Source organism: Hyperolius riggenbachi, chromosome 3 (genome assembly GCF_040937935.1).
Source record: "Hyperolius riggenbachi isolate aHypRig1 chromosome 3, aHypRig1.pri, whole genome shotgun sequence".
In the NCBI taxonomy this organism is placed as follows: Eukaryota; Metazoa; Chordata; class Amphibia; order Anura; family Hyperoliidae; genus Hyperolius; species Hyperolius riggenbachi.
In genome coordinates, this window is record NC_090648.1 from 103,791,763 (window position 1) to 103,813,441 (window position 21,679).

The 21,679-nt window shown below is 42.5% G+C and overlaps 1 protein-coding gene across 2 annotated transcripts in view; it reads right to left on the reverse strand.

Moving 5' to 3' along the window:
• Positions 1-307: 307 nt before the first annotated feature.
• The window catches only part of DPYSL2 (dihydropyrimidinase like 2), a 142,819-nt gene continuing 121,447 nt past the window's right edge, over positions 308-21,679 (reverse strand). For both annotated transcript variants that reach the window (XM_068274717.1, XM_068274718.1), the window contains exons 9-14: positions 19,233-19,389; positions 15,106-15,247; positions 13,042-13,212; positions 12,751-12,930; positions 11,478-11,643; positions 308-2,957 (exon numbers count right to left, since the gene is read on the reverse strand). In XM_068274717.1, the coding sequence (XP_068130818.1) occupies positions 2,866-2,957; positions 11,478-11,643; positions 12,751-12,930; positions 13,042-13,212; positions 15,106-15,247; positions 19,233-19,389 (908 nt within the window). In that variant the 3' untranslated portion in view covers positions 308-2,865. The remainder of the gene's footprint in view (positions 2,958-11,477; positions 11,644-12,750; positions 12,931-13,041; positions 13,213-15,105; positions 15,248-19,232; positions 19,390-21,679) is intronic.

Below are 21,679 nucleotides of genomic sequence, written 5' to 3' on the forward strand. Positions count from 1 at the left end.
GAGAACTCCTGGAGAAGCATGTGATTTGTATGATCAGCAGATAGATTGGCAAAGCTCTGATTTGCTGTGATCACATCCTGCTTTAGCACATGATCATGACTAGCAAATCAGAGACTTACATATCTGTCACTTGACCAAATTGATCACATGCTTTTCCATGAGTTCTCCTAGACATGGCTAGTCAGGCTGCTCAGATAAAACCTGATTGGCTACCATAGGTTCATGGACTCCCTACACAGTGTCCTCCTGTTTGCGCCGTCATTCAGCATCTGTGTTGAAGGTGAAAATAAAGAGGCACGACCGCCTGTGAAAGCACAACATTTTATTAGTGGATCCTGTGATAAGAAATCAGAACACAGTGTTTTACAGGGAAAAAAAAGACACAAGACTTATCTCTTTGCTATATAAGACATCGGAGAGAGCACATTTTCATTCTAGACACATTTATTAGCATTAGCACAACATCTCCTGCACTCAGGAACACAACCACAAATCCCACAATGGGTTAAAAACTGGTTGAATGGAACATCTACCCTGCGATGTCAGCACCGGGGTTCCCTCTAACAATCCAACACCAACATTCAGCATAGCCACCCAGGAGCTCCCGTACAGCCGCCTCGCCTTTAGTCTCACATTAAGATTTTTTTGCTGGCTAGTCTTTCACTGTTGGTTGATAAGAAGAAGACAAAACAGAGAAACGATCCCAGTATGGGGAATCTAGTGATGGTCATGTCTAGAAAAAATCATAAAGAAGCATGTGATTTATTTGATCAGTTGATAGATTTGCAAACCTGATTTGCTGAGATCCCACCCTGCTTTAGCACATGATCATGACTAGCAAATCAGAGACTTACATATCTATCACATGACCAAACTGATCACGTGCTTCTTCAGGAGTTCTCCTAGACATGACCATCACTAGGAGAGTCTAACATAAGACTGTAGACGGATGTTAGATTGTAAACATTTGGGGTGTGGGTAGGTACTTTGAGTGCCTACCTACTGTTGAGCCAAAAGACTGGATAAAATAAATTGTATCAAATTGATAAGCATTGTAAAATCATGCATTAAAAAATGTCTGCTTTAGAGGTTTAAAGGACTCCAGACAAAGATAAAAAAATTAGAGTAATCAGCAGGACTTGCTACTTACACCTGAATAAAAAAAAATGGGTCTGTAACAGAAAGAGAAGTCTCCTTGTAACATCATCCTGCTGCTACGCGTTAGACGCAGGTACCCATTACATACCATGTGATCTGATCCAACAACAGACACCGCCACATCCAACCACACGTCCTTGAAACCCCTTAATCATTGGTGGGGATCTGTGTCCTTTTTTTTGTCTTCTGCATAGGAACTTTTCCAGCTCACAATAAAAAAATAAGTGTGCAGATTCTGATATTCCAGAAATTGGCTCACAATTACTATACTAACCAGAAATCTCTTTCAAACTACCCCTGTCATGTGAGAGACAAGGAGGCTGCCCTTACTGACCTCAGAATCCTAGCAGGCTGCCTGACTCTTCTCAGTCACTCACCTGGGAACAAGGATGCAGAATGGGCCAGTCAGAGGCATCAGTACACCTGATCCTAATACCCCTTCCCAGTAAGTGATGTAGGGGCTGATTCACAAAGTTTTTCTGTTCAATTACCTCACCTTACTTATTAACTCACAATTTATCTAAATCTTGATTGATCTCTCCTTATGTAACTTAACTCATAAGTTACATCTCCTTATGTAACTTAACTCATGATTTATCTCTCCTTATGTAACTTAACATATGATTTAGCTCTCCTTAACTGACTTAACTCATAATTTATATGTCCTTATCTAACTTAACTCATTATTTATATCTCCTTAACTGACATAACTCCTGATTTCTCTCTCCTTGGTCCCTATTCAATTAAGTTATCCTCCTAGATTTTCTCCTAGATTATATTTTAACTTCTTATAAATTAAATGACTTTCAAGCCACCAGCAAGCAAGGAAATACTTAGAACAATTTTGACAGTACTTTTTAGCCTACATTTTGGTACTTCTCAAATGCAGTGTTAAAGTTTAAAGAGAAGAGGAAAAATTATCTCCTAGGAGAAAACTTAGTTGAAAAGGCAATTGAATAAGGACCCTTATCGGTTTATCTCATGAATTATCTCTCCTTATTTGTTTATTTTATGCATTAGCTCTCCTTACTGTTAAGGTGAAAAATAAGTAACCTTTGTGAATCAACCCTCTAGGCATATAAATCATCCTTGAAACCGGTCAAGCACTGTTATTTAGACCGAAGTGAGCAACGGTGGCCTCCCTACATCCATCATGTCAGTTGGCCTTCAATAATATATATTCTCATAGAGATGTATCTTAATCTCAACATCTGACTAAAGAAAGTCTATACGGTAAAGCTGGAGTCATTTTCTTTTGCTCGTGGGACCTTCACATTGGTATGAAAGAAAAACAAACACTGGGGAAGTCCACGTGGGGGGGGTGGAGAGGTGAAGAGGGGCTGAATGGGTACTAGGAAAACCGGATCTCACGGAGCTCTCTAATTCATCCCAGTGAAGTCCAGGAGAAATATCTGTGTGTATATCAATATATTAACACATATTTATCTACACACATGCTCACATACAAAACTTACACCTGCAGTGGACACACTGCGAGTAACATATATACGCAGATATGTACAAAGCGTACATATACAAACATATATGTGGAATGTCGCACTGTGGGTCTCCTGGACTGTTGGTGTCACTCCTGGAAAAGTCACTGCCCCCAGTACTAGAAAAAAACTGCCAGGAATCAGTAAATCTGTCGGAGAATTTTATCTTGGAGAAGGAAAAGAATCCTGGGGCAGGAGAATTAGTCAGGGCTTAGCCTAGGCTGGTGATATTGGCACGGCCACCGGGAGGAGCCACGATGCGTTGAGTAGTGCGGCGAGGAACGTTGTCATCAATTTGTGCCCCTGGAAGACAAAGACAAGAGTCATGTCCCTTGTGGATTCCTGCAGGATATACAAATAGGTTGAACACTTGGCCATGCATAAGGTAATTCTTTACTTGGTTTAGCGGGAAAGCACAATGATTTACAGTTGTGTTCAAAATTATTCACCCCCACTGAAATGTAGTGTTTTGGCCAGTTTGACATTGATTTTGATCATTTCAGTCATCTTGTTTACAATTAAATCAGAGGCACTTGTAAGTTAGACAAATATAACATAACATTTATAATGAAATAACCACAAAATGTCTTTTCTGTGCTCACATCATTATTAGTTTTATTCAATCCCCAAGTGACATTCTTTCCTAGTACTTAGTACAACATGCTTTTCCAGTAATAATAGCCTTTAAACGGGAAGCATAGTTTGACACACGTGTCTCCTGGTACTGAAGAGAATTCATGGTACCTTGCACACGCTGAAGCTTCCCTGTACCTGCAGAAGCAAAACAGGCCCAAAGCATGATTGACCCCCTGCCATGCTTCACAGTAGGCAAGGTGTTCTTTTCTTTCAGTGACCTTGTTCTTCCTCCTCCAAACATAGCGTTGATCCATGGGCCCAAACAGTTCTAATTTTGTTTTATCAGTCCACAGAACACTATCCCAAAAATGTTGTGGTTTGTCCACATGACTTTTGGCATACTGCAGTCGACTCTTCTTATTCTATGGAAACAGCAAGGGGGTGCGCCTGGGAGTTCTGGCATGGAGGCCTTCATTACGCAGTGTGCGCCTTATTGTCTCAGCTGAAACTTCAGTATCCGCATCTGACAAATCTTTTTTCAGTTCCTTAGCAGTCACACGGAGACTTTTCTCCACTTTGCGCTTCAGGTAGCACACAGCAGTCGAAGTCAGCATCTTCTTTCTGCCACGACCAGGTAGCGTTTCAACAGTGTCCTTTGCCTTGAATTTGCGAATGATGCTTCCTATGGTGTCTCTTGGTATGTTTAAAGGGAATGTCCAAGCAAAATAAAAAAATGAGTTTCACTTACCTGGGGCTTCTACCAGCCCCATGCAGCCATCCTGTGCCCTCGTAGTCACTCACTCCTGCTCTGGTCCCCCACTGGCAGCTTGCCGACCTCGGAGGTCGGCGGGACGCATTGCGTACATTTTTACGCATTCCCACTAGTGCAGGAACGTTAACACATACATTTTTACGCATTACTGGTTCAATGCGTAAAAATTTACGCATTGAACCAGTAACGCATAAAATGTATGTGTTAATGTTCCTGCACTAGCGGGACTGCGTAAAAATGTACGCAATGCGTCCAGCCGACCTCCGAGGTCGGCAAGCTGCCAGTGGGGGACCGGAGCAGCAGTGAGTGACTACGAGGGCACAGGATGGCTGCATGGGGCTGGCAGAAGCCCCAGGTAAGTGAAACTCATTTTTTTATTTTGCTTGAACCTTCACTTTAACATCTTTGCAATCTTCTTATAGCCATTGCCCTTCCTGTGAAGAGAAATCACCTCTTCTCTTGTCTTCCTGGACCATTCTCTTGACTTCACCATGTTTGTAAACACACCAGTAAATGTCTAGAAGGAGCTGAGTATCACAGTCATTTTAAATCTGCCTAATTGGTGCTTATTATGCTTGATTGCTACTCGTTAACATCCACAGGTGTTTTCAATACCTGATCAAAAACACTTGAATGAACCCCTGTTCTTAAAGTGAACCTCCGGACTAAAAATCGACTCAGCATCACTGAAAAGGCTTGGTGTTTCTTTAGCAGTTTCACAGCATGAGAACTTTGTTCCTCTTATCCAAGCCTCATTTTTAGCTGCACAGAAGAAAACTGCCCGGGCTTTTTTCCCCTGATGCTGTGCAAAGCATGATGAGATTTCTGATGTTGTTGCTCTCGTTCTGCTGTTTTAGTGCAAATTTTTTTTTTTTACATTTTGAATTTGACATTTGAAGCCTAGTGTGCGCAGCTGGGAGGGGTGATCAGGACACAGGACAGTTGGAACTGTGTCTCCTGCTCTTTGTCACCTCCTTTCAACCAAAAAGATGGCTGCCCCATGACAAAGATGGCTGCCCCCATGAATCACAAACATTTGCCTGTTCTGTTAAAACAGGGTGGGTAAAAAATTATATTACCTAGCTATTCTAATTAACATAACTAATGTAACTTAATGACTGTATGTTTGTTTAGGCTGAAGTTCCCCTTTAAGAGTGGTAGTCTTTAAGGGGTTGAATAATTGTGTCAATGAAGAAACCACAAAAAAAAACAGCATTTAATACTGTATTACAAAAACAATTGATGTCATTTTGATTGCATTTGGTTCTTTAAAAAATCCTTGTAAGATTTCATTCTGAACACAATTACAAATGTACACTAAATTCCCTAAAACCCTTTACAGCATTGAGGGTTGAATAATTTTGAACACAACTATATGTCAACTTTACTTCATTTTTGTTTGACATTTTATAACTTTTATACATATTTGGGGCGGCCCCACTTGTGAACATGCCCCGCTTGACCTAAATCTTCCATCTTGTCCAATCAATACTTCTGAACAATTTTCATCAAAAATCGATTGAAAGTCGATCAATAGGACATTTCAGGAGAATCAGACCAGTCAAATCTGCCACCAACTTCGAATGGAGCAATGTGAACAGATCCTATTGTTTAACATAAGGTCTGTTCACATCTGTTAGGATCCAGTCTGTTTAGCTCCGCTTAAAGGACTGCTTTTCACGCCAGTGTGACCCGCTCATACTTTTTTCTTTAATTTTGTGTGCAAAAACATTTTTTTTAATGTTACAAATGGCATGGTGAGCTTACAAAAACAATTAGAGTAAGCCTGAAATCAAGGAGAACACCGCCTTTTATTTCATTCTAATCTTTTTTTCTTTGCTTTCTTTTGAATGTACACCACCTTCTCCAAATGACTCTTCTATCAATTGACTCCGGCAGGCGGCAGCAAACTCTTGCAAAAGTTAAGCTGAACAGCGAGTACATATTGCAGCAGTACTATTTGATTTGGGCAATGGGTGGTCCAGAGACTAATAAAATATCGGTAATTTAAATTACCGATACTTTACCATGCACTACCCGGCACTCATTCTCACTTGGACCCTCCCTTCTAAGTGCCAAAACCAAAACTGACACCCCCAACTAATGCTTAACCACTTAAGGAACCATACCCCATAAACCATACCCCCACTTAATGCTTAAGATACCACCCCCACCCCCACATAAGTGCCTAAACCAAATCCACTACCTAATGCCTAACCCTAAACCTCTTAACTACCTAAATCAAACCTCCTAAATCTGGCGCCCAGATAACTGCTAGTTGTAGCTGCTCTTCAACAATCAGCTACAACTACTGGTCCATAAGACCTCCCCTGAAAATAAGCCCTAGCTTGAAATATAAGCCCTCCCCCTGGCAAGAGACATTTCCTGCTTTCTATCCTGTACTTTTCCATACACACTGCAGCAGTCTACTGCTTCCGGTTTACGACATGCCTACCAATTACCACGACTCCTCCAAGTTTGATTCATACACTCATTGCCTCTTCAGTTGTGCAGGCTCAACAGCGACTGCTGTGTGTTACAGATCACAGTACTTTTACACACACAGGCAGGCATCGCTCCCAGTTTTTCAGCAATTACACGGCTTTCCAGCCTTTCATATCTTATCGGCACGGATCAGCAGCTGCTCTACTATCTGACACTACTAGGACTGATCAAAAAGAGCTCCATTGCCTGAGTCCCTGACTCTAAGAACGACAAATGCCTTTACACTGACAGACTCGTGTAGGCTAGTCAGCACCTGACATAGGTTAGATCATTCCCTGGCAGTCTTGCCAGGGATTACAAACACACTCTAAATTGCACTCCCTCTCCCTGTTTATCTGTGAGTTGCAAAGGGTATCATGGTGTATGCGAATACTCCAATACAGTGTCCCCATACACTAACATACCCCTCAAAATAAAAGACATCCCCGAAAATAAGCCCTAGCACATCTTTTGGAAGAAAAATTAATATAAGTGTCTTATTTTCGGGGAAACACGGTAGCAGCCAATCGACTACTACCCACATCAGGCTCCTGATTACTGATGTTTAACACAGCTGTCTATTAGATACCTGCAGATACCAGCACCCAAATGATTTGATCCATGACCAGCAGCTTGTGAACTGTCCAAACTCCTCCCCCTGTCCCATCATCACACACAGACAATCATTCAGGAAGGAAACCGTGGTCAGGGTAATGAAGGTCAGAGGATGGATCTGTGCAGAAGAAGTAACTCCCAGCTTGCTTGCATGGCTCAGGAACAGCAGCTTTAAATTGTTTAAAGAGACTCTGTAACAAAATTTTCAGCCTTATATCTTCTATCCTATAAGTTCCTATACCTGTTCTAATGTGGTCTGTCTTACTGCAGCTTTTGCTAGTTGCACAGTGGCTGTATTATCTCGGTTATATAATCTAATCTTCTTTCATCTGATGGCTTTGTCAGGCTCAGGCACTCAGGCAGGAATGTGCTACCCTTCTTGTGATAGGATAGAAGCTATACACACCCTCTCCAGGCCCCCTGCAGGCTCTGTATGAGTCACAGACTGAGCTCCTCTCAGCCTATCACATGCCATGTCTTTTGTTTGTAAACACTGCCTAAAACTGTTAATTACAAGCCAGGATTGGAGCAGGGAGTGGCAGAAACAGCACAGAGGGGCCCAGGAGAACAAAATGAATAGAATGGTATGCTTTTTATTGTAAGAATTTTAGAGTATAGATTCTCTTTAAAGAGAACCCGAGGCGGGATTTTTAAATATTAAGAGTACTTCCTGGGTCGCGGCTTAGCTTCCGGTTGGAGGAAGCTTACAGAGGCGGGGAGCGAAGGGGACAGAGGCAGGGGGAGCCGATGATGATTGACAAGCTGCAGGTAGGTAGAGCCATAGTACAGTACCTGGCCGACAGTGTCCTCCCCCACTCGGTAAGCAAATCTTTACATTCCATCTCGCCTGGCCTCCATTGTTCTATCTACTGCCTATATCCATCTACTACGCATATATTTTCCAACTTTTACTGGCTTCCTCTTTGCTCTTACATTTCTACTAAGCACTTTATGTACATTGGTACTCTACTGCTCCCATCAATTACAGTTGGCATCATTTTATGATGCCTTGATATATAGCACCTCGAGTCTGTTATTCAAGTCGCCTTACTTCATTTGTCTTGATCTACCTCCTAGCACTAGCACTTTTGGGCTCTGATATATAGCACTTTGGGTCTGATTTTCAAACTTATGCTACCTCACTGGTCTTTCTCATTCTATGGCGCTAGCACCTTTTTGGATTATAGATTCCCCCACATATTGCACCCAGGCAGCTGGTTTTTAATACTAATATGCATGTTTTATGTGATATATTCCTATTGCTGTAAACGATTTTCTGATTGGCTGTATGTTATAATATTGTGGCATTAGGTCATATACACTGTCTGTTAATACTTATGGTTATATATACACACAGACAGTATGACCTAATATACTGTGCCTTTTTACATTATACCCAGTCTTGGTTTGTACACTGTATAGATACACATGTGAATATGTAAGGTCCTTAATATTGAATATACTCTTATGGTCAGGTGAGATATATTTGTCAATATGCATTTTAGACCTCTCGGTATTAATATTGATGCATCATTAGGTTATATACACTGCCTGTTTACGTTAGCCACTTAATTAGTGGCATATTATATATACACACACACAGACAGACCAAATTGGCCATCTGTCTCTATTATTTCTGACACAATACCGGGTTTATTTATACTCCGGGGCAATATTTCACTTGGACAATGTGCCAGATTATATGGAATTGAGAGACATATGTTTTTGGTTATTCAGATATTGGTCATTGATTCATTTACAGATGTTACTACTTTATATATTATGCTATGATACATACAGGGAGTGCAGAATTATAAGGCAAGTTGTATTTTTGAGGAATAATTTTATTATTGAACAACAACCATGTTCTCAATGAACCCAAAAAACTCATTAATATCAAAGCTGAATATTTTTGAAAGCAGTTTTTAGTTTGTTTTTAGTTTTAGCTATTTTAGGGGGATATCTGTGTGTGCAGGTGACTATTACTGTGCATAATTATTAGGCAACTTAACAAAAAACAAATATATACCCATTTCAATTATTTATTTTTACCAGTGAAACCAATATAACATCTCAACATTCACAAATATACATTTCTGACATTCAAAACAAAAACAAATCAGTGACCAATATAGCCACCTTTCTTTGCAAGGACACTCAAAAGCCTGCCATCCATGGATTCTGTCAGTGTTTTGATCTGTTCACCATTAACATTGCGTGCAGCAGCAACCACAGCCTCCCAGACACTGTTCAGTGAGGTGTACTGTTTTCCCTCCTTGTAAATCTCACATTTTATGATGGACCACAGGTTCTCAATGGGGTTCAGATCTGGTGAACAAGGAGGCCATGTCATTAGTTTTTCTTCTTTTATACCCTCCACGCTGTGGAGTACTTGGACACGTGTGATGGAGCATTGTCCTGCATGAAGATCATGTTTTTCTTGAAGGATGCAGACTTCTTCCTGTACCACTGCTTGAAAAAGGTGTCTTCCAGAAACTGGCAGTAGGACTGGGAGTTGAGCTTGACTCCATCCTCAACCCGAAAAGGCCCCACAAGCTCATATTTGATGATATCAGCCCAAACCAGTACTCCACCTCCACCTTGCTGGCGTCGGAGTCGGACTGGAGCTCTCTGCCCTTTACCAATCCAGCCACGGGCCCATCCATCTGGCCCATCAGACTCACTCTCATTTCATCATTACAGAGATGCACATCACCTAATATGTTTAATTGGTAGTAGGCTTTCGAGCCTATACAACTTGGAGTAAGACAACATGCATAAAGAGGATGATGTGGTCAAAATACTCATTTGCCTAATAATTCTGCACTCCCTGTAATTGCCCATGCCAATAGGGGGGAGGCTTTGTCGGCCATGTTTTGTTTTTAATTGTTTTTATTGTCTAGTTCCCTCAATAAAGATTACTCAATTGTCAATAGATCTAGGTCTTCCAATTTTTGATGACACTCAAATGTATGTGATGGTGGGAATGTCTTTTCTGTTTTTTCCTTTAATGACAAGCTTCAGGTATACAGAAGGCTAGCGACAAGCAGATTGCCACTAGCCTGGCAATATTTTCAGGGGAGCACAGCAGTCACCGGGGGAGACTAGTGGGGGCAATAGAGAGAAACAGAGGCATGTGATCGTGCACAGAATATGCCTCTGTGTCCTCTTAAGATTTAAAAAACCCGCCTCGACGCACACACACGCCTGCTGCCTGGCTGTCCTCGTCCTGTCCCAACGGCTGTCAGTGCGGCACATGCGCAGTAGCGCAACAGCACGGACACAGGGACATGGGACGCAGAGACACAAGCAAATTATTATATAGGAGAAAAATCTGGATGGGTGAAGTAGGAGTTTAAAGAGGCTTTCAAATCTGTTCTCTTACATTTTTCAGCCAGCCTCTAAGCATACAGACTTTCCTAACGAACTCTCCGAGAACTTAACCTTTCATATAGCTTTTCACCACAGTACAGAAAGCTGCCTGTCTACAATAAACACATCATTTCCATATGGAAACACAAACATGTCTCAGTGCAGCATTAACCCTCTGGGGAACAATTAGCAACCACAATTTGTACTTTCACCTTTAGGCCACTTTTGACATTTTGTTTCCTGTTACAAACAAGCTGGTAAAACAACGCACACCATGTACGACTTGTGGCTTCCCATCATAGCAAACGGTTTTCTGGTATTTATCATTATATATATATATATAGGATATATATATATATATATATATATATATATATATATATATATATATATATATATATATAAACGCACACACACACACACACACACACACACACAGGGAAACTCGCCGATACAAACTGTCATGTCAATGGGAAAAAAAGTTCAAATAGACCTTGTAGTTTTTGTAAAACTCAATTGTAAAAAAATTCAAAGAAAAATTATTTTAATCTCAGTAAAATGACATTTTGCTGCAGCATACTATACTTTACAATATAGTGAGCTCTGAATACACATTTTACAACAAACCTGTGTTCCAGTGCTGGATAAGGTGGGGGGAAATCAGACAAAGGCTCAAAGGGGGGCAGGGTGGCAGAGAGGGGGAAACTGAAAGAACAGGGGAACAGAGGTGAAACAGTGGGAGGCAATAGAGGCACAAAGGAGGTACAGGGGAGAGAGTTAGCACTTGACTTGAGAATGGATTCACATTAAGAGCGAACCTAAAGTCCCTATCTCATTTGATGACCAGGGATTATGTGTGTGTGTGTGTGTGTGTTTGTGTGTATCTTGCACCAAGGATTCAGAAACGCCAATAATGCACACAGGTCCTTTTAGTCAACTTGGCATCTAACCCCAGTTTGGCATGTTTCACTCCAATCACTACTAGCCACTTAGAGGGTACTTACCTGACAGGCTGAATCCAGACTGATGCAGGTTCCGTATGGGCTGTGCTGGCTGTTTGGCAGGTGAGGTCTTGGCAGAGGATGCAGGTGTTACAGCTTTTGGAGTCACAGAGACTTCACAGACAGGACCATCGTACAGTCCTCGAGGAACTCCCCGCAACTCTGCAAGCTAAAAGGAAAGAGTAGTGACAATGTAATTAAAGCAGACCCAAACTCTTGCACAGCACACAGTGAAAAGTCTTTGTTCCACACGTGGTTGCTGAAGTTCACTGCTCTGTGTTCTCTGCTTGTTTAGCAAGATCAGAATGTCTACTTAGTTTTTATCAGCAGCAGGGAATACACTGCAGCTCTGCCAAGGCAGCTCTACCCATAAAGTAAACACTGAGGCTTAACCCTTTCAATGCTCCCTGGAAGGTGGAACCAGGTTGAATTGTTAGGGAGTGTGGTTATAGATAATAGCAGGTGATGCTGTCTTTTTCTTGTCTGCTAGTAGTAAAGATAATGGTTTGTAGGTTGATTGTTGATCAAGCAATATGAACAATTTACATGGCGAATATCAATCATTTGTTGATCTCGCTTCTATTTTTTAACTTCTCCCTTTGCAATGTATTGCTTCATTTTATTTTCCTTTTTTGCTTAAGTTCCTCTTTAAAGAGAACCCGAGGTGGGCAGATAGGACACAGAGGCATGTTCCCTGCCTCAAAATATGCCTTTGTGTCCCTACACCGCCGCTCTCTGCCCCCCCCCCCCCCCCCCCCCACACACACACACTATAGCCTACCAGATTGGCAACCTTATTTGTCGTCAGCTCAGACGTAAACACAGGGAGAGGGATTCCCTGTTCACAACTGGATTTCCAGAGCTGCCATTGGCCAGCTCTCTCTACCTGGCCATGCCCTCTGCCACTCCCCCGTCTTTCTACATGCTGGATGAGAGAATGAATCTCTCATTCCAGCGTCATGACCTACAGGTCACAAAAGTGAAAGTGGGCAAGTGTGGCCCACAGGAGCAGCGTTTTTTTGGGGCTACCTGATCCACTCAGCCCCACGGATCAGGTAGCCTCTTTCTTTTTACATTTTTTGAGCCCACCTCGGACTGTCTTTAAAGCTGAATTATCACAAATACCTTCTGTTTTAAGAAGGCAAAATTATACTCAAGAGTTCCTTTTTAGTAGGTGGGCTTTTTGGTCTCTTTTAGACCCTTATACTTTACTAGTGGTTCTAACTCACCATGATCTACTGTCTGTTCTTACGTTTAAGTGCTCTTATAACCTTACCCTGCTCCTGGCTTTGATCCTTTTGTACACAAAGTCTGGGAAGGGTTTCCTGGGAATGTATCGTCCAGATCCCTCAGTAGCATGAAGAGTACCATCTTCAAGAACAATCTTTCCTTGGCTAATGACCACCAGGGGACTTCCACGGCATTCCATCCCCTCAAAAATGTTGTACTCCACTGACTGCAACAATAAAAAAAATAATTATACAGCAGGGGGTCTGGTTAGTAAACACTATGCAATTGCTTCCTGGACCTTTCTAAAACACTTGAAGGTAATAAAATGTTTACGTACGCTGTTGTGCGTCTTGGCTGAGATTGTCCTTACACTGTCTGGATCCCAGATCACCAGATCAGCATCAGATCCCACGGCAATACGCCCTTTCCGGGGATACAGATTTAATATTTTGGCAGCGTTGGTACTGGTGACAGCTACAAATTGGTTTTCATCCATTTTCCCTGTCACCTATCGAGACATGAAGCCAAATAAACAAAAGGTCAAACTAAAACCCTAAAAATTTGCCAGTAGTAACCACATGAACTATTCTCGCTGATTCATACATTCTGAAGTCTATTTTTATACATTCCCTATTAGCCTAATAAAAAACAATGTCTTGTGTCCCAATCCAATTTATTAAAGATCTATGACAAGTTTAAAGTGTCACTCTAAGCACAGAACTATGGACTCAGAAACCAGTTTGTCTATCATTATGTACTTGCAACTCTACACATGCCTGTTTCTAGGGGCAGGCAAGGCATCGCCCTGGATGCAGCAGTGGGGGTCGTGCAGAGTGCGCAGCGGTAGCAGTTACGTTAATCAAACTCTCCAGGATACACGTACCACATGTAATTCCTGGTCCCCGTAGGGAGGCACTGTTACCAGTGAGACCGGACAAGGAAGTACATGCGGCGCGGAGACCCCGGAGAGGCGAGTTAACATAACCGCTCCCGCTGTGCCCTCTGCATGTGACCCCCTCAGGCTATTGAAATGGGGGGACACTCTAAATACCAAAATGGGGGGGGGGCTCTCTGGCTACTTAAATGGGGAGCTCTATGGCTACCTATACTGGGGGAGCATATATTACTGGATGAGCTGCGTCTGGGGCCGTGATTTCGCAACGTGGGTACAGGTGTGCGATTACCTGAACCATGCTTAGTGACACGCATACAGACTGTCATGGTGAATACGTATCTTTAAGATCCCGAAGACTCCTCGCAAAAGTACCGTGATCGCTTGAACTCTTGTCCGTGTCCCTCATGTGCCGTCATGTGTACCCGCTGCAAGGAGGTTGGATCGAGGGACGCTCATCGTGGAACATCGCTGGGATCCATCCTCCTGGGTCACAAGGTGAGTATTCAGCCTTAGGCAAGTATGCGTTTCTGAACCTAAGGTTCGCCTTGTATTCACGGATTGCCATAGAGGTCGGCTAAAAACGCATCGTCTCTTTTTGTTTCTGCCTTTCAAGATATTGCTTGCTCATGCACTGACCATCGCCCCTCCCCTCAACTGAACAGCATACACTGCTTGACTATTCCCAAACTAAGTCTCCGTACAGTACTTATTCCCCAAATTGTCACCTGTATGACTAAACCATGAATGTTAAGGACAGTTTAATAGAGTGTGTATGAAGCTTAAAATAGGGATCATCCCAACACTCAGGGTTCATACACTCCAAGAACACTATGAACAGATTGTGTAGGTAAGCTCTCATGCATCCTTATGAGGCTTCCCTCTTCCTCTTTAGCCTCGGGGATCCAGCGCTGGCTCCCCCAAAAATACCCCAACAAGTGCCGACAAGCACTGCACAGGCTCAGCAGCTGAGCGGAAATATTTACCTTTTGGACTCCAGCAAAGGTGCAGTAGAAGCTTTCCGATTGGGCTCTTGCAGAAATGGCCGAGCCTGATCGGGTCCACTCTACTGCACAGGCACGAGCCGCCTGTACCTGTACGGTAGAGCAGACCCTATCAAGCTTGGCTATTTCCGCTGGAGCCCGGTCAGAAAGCTCCTAATGCACCTGTGCTGGAGCCCAAAAGGTAAATATTGCTGCACATTGAGTTCGGGGGCTGTCAGCGCTGTATGCAGAAGGCTGAAGAGGACGAGGGAAGCCTCATTAGGAGCCTTAGGCTCCCCCCTCCCGTGGTAGGTACCCCCCAGGGGCTATTTTCTTCATTACAGATTTCCATTAATTTTCTTTTCATTCTGGTGTGATAGTGTTCATCTTTGTCCATGATGCCTGACTGTAGTTTCAGATCTTCACATTTCATAGTCTTCTGCTCAACATCTACTGCTGACTAGCTACAGTTTGTAATTGCACCACCGCCCCCCACATCTGCCCCCCACATCTGCTCTGTACCCACCACAGCTCGGTCCCACACGATGCTCATTCTCTCCTCCGTTCCATTGGTCCCTTCTGGAATTAGTGTGAAATTGTCTTTTCCAACAGCTTTCTGAGCTGTGTTAAAAGTGCAGTGTGCACTCCCACAAACCTGCAAGTCACCACTGAGAAATGGGGGGAACAAATATTAACCTTTAAACCCAAGAAATGTCAACCGTTATAAACAATATGTGATCCCCAGACCCCAGACATAAAGCATGCTTAATCAAACAATGACAGGCTCAGATGTAGCAGCATACTTGCCAACAGTTCCAATACTCTAAAGGCCAACACTGGCTTCACTCAAAGATAATTGGAGACTCAGTTTCCACTAGAGTGCTGCACCCATCTGAGAGATGGACACCACACCCGTGCAGTTGTGGTATGCACACTGCATCTTGCAGTTCTGCAGCTGCAAGTCTTGCTACATTAAGCAGCCTTAGTAAAGCGTAAACTGTTGCAGTGACACCAAACCTTGCTTATGTTTCTCGAACGGTTACTTGAAATGGAAAGCTGTGCGGTATTTTAACCTCCCTGGCGTTCTATTAAAATCGCCAGGGAGGCTGCGGGAGGGTTTTTTTTAAATTAAAAAAAAACTATTTCATGCAGCCAACTGAAAGTTGGCTGCATGAAAGCCCACTAGAGGGCGCTCCGGATCCGCACTTTCGATCGCCTCCGGCGATCAAAAGTAACAAGGAAGGCCGCAATGAGCGGCCTTCCTTGTTTTGCTTTCCTCGTCGCCATGGCGACGAGCGGAGTGACGTCATGGACGTCAGACGACGTCCTGACGTCTGCCGCCTCCGATCCAGCCCTTAGCGCTGGCCGGAACTGTTTGTTCCGGCTGCGCTGGGCTCGGGCGGCTGGGGGGACCCTCTTTCGCCGCTGCTCGCGGCGGATCGCCGCAGAGCGGCGGCGATCAGGCAGCACACGCGGCTGGCAAAGTGCCGGCTGCGTGTGCTGCTTTTTATTTGATAGAAATCGGCCCAGCGGGGCCTGAGGAATCCTCCTGCGCAGGTTACCCCGAGCTGAGCTCGGGATAACCGGCAAGGGGGTTAATGCATACCTTGGGCAGAGACTGGAATTGCACATGGATTAAGTACTGGGCAGTACAGGAAGAGTTAAGAAACTTCAGTTGTTATCTAAGTAAAAGAGCCATTGAGCTCCACGACTTTACAAAGTTGTGGACAGCACTGTCTTTTGAAGCTCTTATCTCAACTGTCTCTCGTTTCTTCTTTGATTATATATTTTTTATTTTTTTCTACAGAGAACAGTTCAAAGGGTCATAGCCTGCTCTGTGAAACCATTTAAAATGCTGAGTGCAGTGGCGTAGCTAAGGAGCTGTGGGCCCCGATGCGAGTTTTACAATGGGGCCCCCCAGGCACTCTATACATAACAATTGATACGGCGCACCAAAACCTGCCAATGGCAACTACAGTGTCAGAGGTGCAAGAAGGGGATGGGGAAGAGCTTGTTAATGTTTACCACTACTCAATGTATATATAGAAGTGATTATTATGATCACAGGACCAATAGAGAATTAATACTGTAGTTGAGGGAGGGCCCTTCGGGGCCCCTCTGGCCCAAGGGCCCCGATGCGGTCGCTACCGCTGCACCCCCTATTGCTACGCCCCTGGCTGAGTGTCTTGTGGAAACTGCAATTATTTAGAGAATAATGCAATGTTATTAAAAAAAAAAAAAAAAAAAGCTATACAACTGAAAATAAAAATATGACACTATATTTCCTTTGCTACTAATGTTCTATTAATTATCCGTATTACACAACCAATTCATTATATTGTGAGGTTTTTTTTCACTTCAGTGTCACTTTAAGAACATTTTAGACAGATTTTTATGAGTACTTTTTTGTGCAGGCTTTAAAAAATCATTTTTAATTGCTAAGATCTGTGAGGAAACTCAGGAGAGACTTTTATTGATTCAGGAACAAAGTCTTAAAGGATACCCGAACTGGCATGTGACATGATGAGATAGACGTGTATGTACAGTGCCAAGCACACAAATAACTATGCTGTGTTCCTTTTTTCTTTCTCTGCCTGAAAGAGTTAAATATCAGGTATTTAAGCGGCTGACTCAGTCCTGACTTAGAAAGGAAGTGACTACAGTGTGGCCCTCACTGATAAGAAATTCCCCTTTTTACCTCTTTCTTGCTCTCAAAAGCCATTTTCTGCTAGGAAAGTGTTTTATAGTTGGAATTTCTTACCAGTAAGGGTCACACTGTAGTCACTTCCTGACTGAGTCGGGACTGAGTCAGCCACTTACATACCTGATATTTAACCGTTTCAGGCAGAGAAAGAAAAAAAAGGAACACAGCATAGTTATTTGTATCTCATCATGTCACATGTCAGTTCGGGTATCCTTTAAAATTGCCCACACCAACTTCCTGTGAAATACAGAGCTCCACCCTCCTGTGCAGGCACATGGTGTTATAATGCAGGGATTCTGAGAAAAGTGGTCTGGCATCGACTGTGTGTCCACTTTTGGACGTCACAGATAACAAGAATGACCTGGCCAGCAGCTCAATCCAGATAACAACCGTGCAGCTTGGTAAAACATATCTGGACATGATAACATCATAAAACATGATAAAAGGTATGCGGGCAACTGCTTTGCTCCTATACACTTTTTATATTCACATATCATACTTGATTGCAATTAGATGTATTAGATTTTGCCTTGATCAACTGTGTGTTTATCAGGGCTTCAACAATTTGACCTAAGATTCCATAAAGGACTGTTGGCAGGTATGTAGCACCCTTTCAATTACACTCCTTCAAGTTTTACAAAACTCAAATTTTACCTTTGGTCTAAAACTTTAAACATAGCATAAAACCAATAGGAAAAAAAAAAAGATAAGACTGGTTTTCAAGCTCCGGAAAGGGTTAAAAACTCACAATTCCACTTCACTCAGAAGCCAGCTGAAAAGCTAGCAGTTTGCCAAGGGCAACATTATCAGGTTGTGCTGAGGTGTTAAGTAAACAATGCAGAAAAGCTTCTTTAGTATCCAGAGAAGGAGCAGAAAACTTTATTTTCTTTAGAGCTGGTTCAGATGGACGCTTGCGGAGCGTTTACCACAAGCGTTCAGAACGTCGCGGTAAACTCTCCCATTCAAGTGAATGGGAGCGTTTACACCGAGCTTTTGCGCGCTTTTACCCGAACGCGGCGTTCGGGTCCTGATTTTCGCGAGCATTCGGGCTGCCCCTGGAAGCGACATGTTGCTTCCAGGGAGCGGCCAACCGCGACGGCTAATGTTCCCCTAGGGGAAGAAAAAAACGCGACCGCATCACGACGCGACCGAAGGCTACTGAAAGCCTGACCGCGCAGCCGCCGCAACGCCCCCAGACGCGACGCCACGCAGACGTCCGTCTGAACCAGCCCTAATGTGTTATCTTTATGTGTCTTAATGGCAAGACAGTGATAATTTGTCCTGCAAACTGGTAATATTATCAATTATTAATTGAAGTGGATCTTAAGGGGCCCATACACTGGTCAATTTCAGCCAATGATCGTTGCATCGATTCTATCGGAAACCGATTCAATCAAATCATCCGATCAATCGATTTGCGGCCAATTTCAATAGATTTGATCTATCTGACAGGATGGAAAATCTAGGTCGATCTGCTGCTGGCAGCAGATCGATCGCCCATAGAGTTGCATTGGATCTAATGGTGCAGTAATGCATTTAGATTGATTTCCAATAGATTTAATTCTGAAATCTAATGGAAATGTGTTCCTAGTGTGTGGCACACATCAGATAGATTCCTGTCAGATTCGACTTGACAGACATCTATCTGATGGTTAAATATGTTGCAAATCTATAAGTGTATGGCCACCTTTAGCCTTCTAATGACTGTATAACAGTCTTCCCTTGTTTTCTATTTATCTTATGCTGTGCTGAATGTTCTAAAGCAACAATGCAATTTTGAGTTTTATACCACTCTAAATCAGCATGTATATCATACATACAAATCATAGCAGAAGACTCATAAAAGTATCATTCATCACCCCTTTATTATTATATGTAAAAAGATAAAAATATATAACCATGTATTTTATACATACAAACCATTGGAGAAGTCGTAAAAAATCACTCACCAGGCAAGGAGCGAGTTGAGAAAATCCGGAGTACTGGGGTCGGGGCTTAGGGGAGGAGATGTTACAAAAGCTGCTGCCTTGGCCCAGTTTTTGCTCCAGTAATGTGAGCCATCAGTGCCCAAGCTTGCCGTGATTGGCTCACCATACACGACGGCTCCTGTAAAGCCACAAAATAGAATGAAGAACATAATAAAAACAGTATACGTGCACACCTAATAAGATAAACAAACTAATAGAATGCTGTAAACGTTCAATGGACTTGCATAACCGAACACTAGCATTTTTTTCTAATAAAAGGCATTTGTATGATCTCCTCTGAAGCAGGATTAGCTACATGGCTTCACATTTTCTCTATGAAGTCACATTTCTCAGGTATTTCCACTTCCAGTTTGTAGACTCGCAGCAAGTCTAAGGGCAATCTACGGGCAGGAAGTGGGGGTATCAGAGGGAATGAGACTTCACAGAGACAAAGTAAAGGTATGCTACTAATCAGGTTTCAGAAGATAATATACAGTGGGATGCGAATGTTTGGGCAACCTTGTTAATTTTCATGATTCATCTGTATTAAACGTTGGTTGTTACGATAAAAAAATGTCAGTTAAAAATATCATATAGGAGACACACACAGTGTTATTTGAGAAGTGAAATAAATTTTATTTGATTTACAGAAAGTGTGCAATAATTGTTTTAATAAAATTAGGCAGGTGCATACGTTTGGGCACCTTTGTAATTTTATTGATTCCAAAACCTTTAGAACTAATTATTGGAACTCAAATTGGCCTTGTAAGCTCAGTGACCTACATACACATGTAAATCCAATTATGAGAAAGATCATTTAAGGGGGTCAACTGCAAGTTTACCTCCTCTTTCAAATTTCTCTGAAGAGTAGCAACATGGGGGTCTCAAAAGAACTCTCAAATAACCTGAAGATAAAGATTGTTTCCCATTATGGTTTAGGGGAAGGATACAGAAAGCTGTCTCAGAGATTTCAGCTGTCTGTTTCCACAGTTAGGAAAATACTGAGGAAATGGAAGACCACAAGCTCAGTTTAAGTTAAGGCTTGAAGTGGCAGACCATAAAAATCTCGGATAAACAGAAGCAACGAATGGTGAGAACAGTCAGAGTCAACCCACAGACCAGCACCAAAGACCTACAACATCATCTTGCTGCAGATGGAGTCACTGTGCATCATTCAACCATTCGGCACACTTTACACAAGGAGATGCTGTAAGCAAGAGTGATGCAGAGGAAGCCTTTTCTCCTCCCACAGCACAAACAGAGCCGCTTGAGGTATGCTAAAGCACATTTCGACAAGCTAGTTTTATTTTGGAAGAAGGTGCTGTGGACTGATGAAACTAAAATTGAGTTATTTGGGCATAACAAGGGGCGTTATGCATGGAGGAAAAACAACACAGCATTCCAAGAACAACACCTGCTACCTACAGTAAAATGTGGTGTTTCCATCATGCTGTGGGGCTGTGTGGCCAGTGCAGGGACTGGGAATCTTGTCAAAGTTGAGGGACGCATGGATTCCACTCAGTATCAGCAGATTCTGGAGACCAATGTCCAGGAATCAGTGACAAAGCTGAAGCTGCGCCAGGGCTGGATCTTTCAACAAGACAATGACCCTAAACACTGCTCAAAATCCACTAAGGCATTCATGCAGAGGAACAAGTACAACGTTCTGGAATGGTCATCTCATTCATCCCCAGACCTGAATATAATTGAAAATCCGTGGTGTGAGTTAAAGAGAACTGTCCATGCTCAGAAGCCATCAAACCTGAATGAACTAGAGATGTTTTGTAAAGAGGAATGGTCCAAAATACCCTCAAGCAGAATCCAGACTCTCATTGGAACCTACAGGACGCGTTTAGAGGCTGTAATTTCTGCAAAAGGAGATCTACTAAACATTTATTTCATTTCTTTTTTGTGGTGCCCACATTTCTGCACCTGCCTAATTTTGTTTAAACAATTATTGCACACTTTCTGTAAATCCAATAAACTTAATTTCACTTCTCAAATATCACTGTGTGTGTCTCCTATATGATATATTTAACTGACATTTTTTATCGTAACAACCAACGATTTATACAGAAAAATCATGAAAATTAACAAGGTAGCCCAAACTTTCGCATCCTACTGTAGAAATAGAAAGGGTAATACCTTTTCTTTAAACAGATCATAAAGAATTCAGGTACACTTTAAATAGCCGATTCCAAAAATAGACAATAATAACTAAGTGGATCACTAACAAAGCATATTTTGTTAAAAAAAAATCAGCTTTTACGTGGGTTAAAGAGAGTAACCAAACCAACTATGTGTACGCCACTCTTTGTGGCGACAGAATATTTTGTCTTGATTCTATATAGCAGCATTACTTTATGTTCTATACTTCAGCTTTAGCTTGTTTAGGCCCAAATGATGTTACTATCCCCACTAATTTTTCA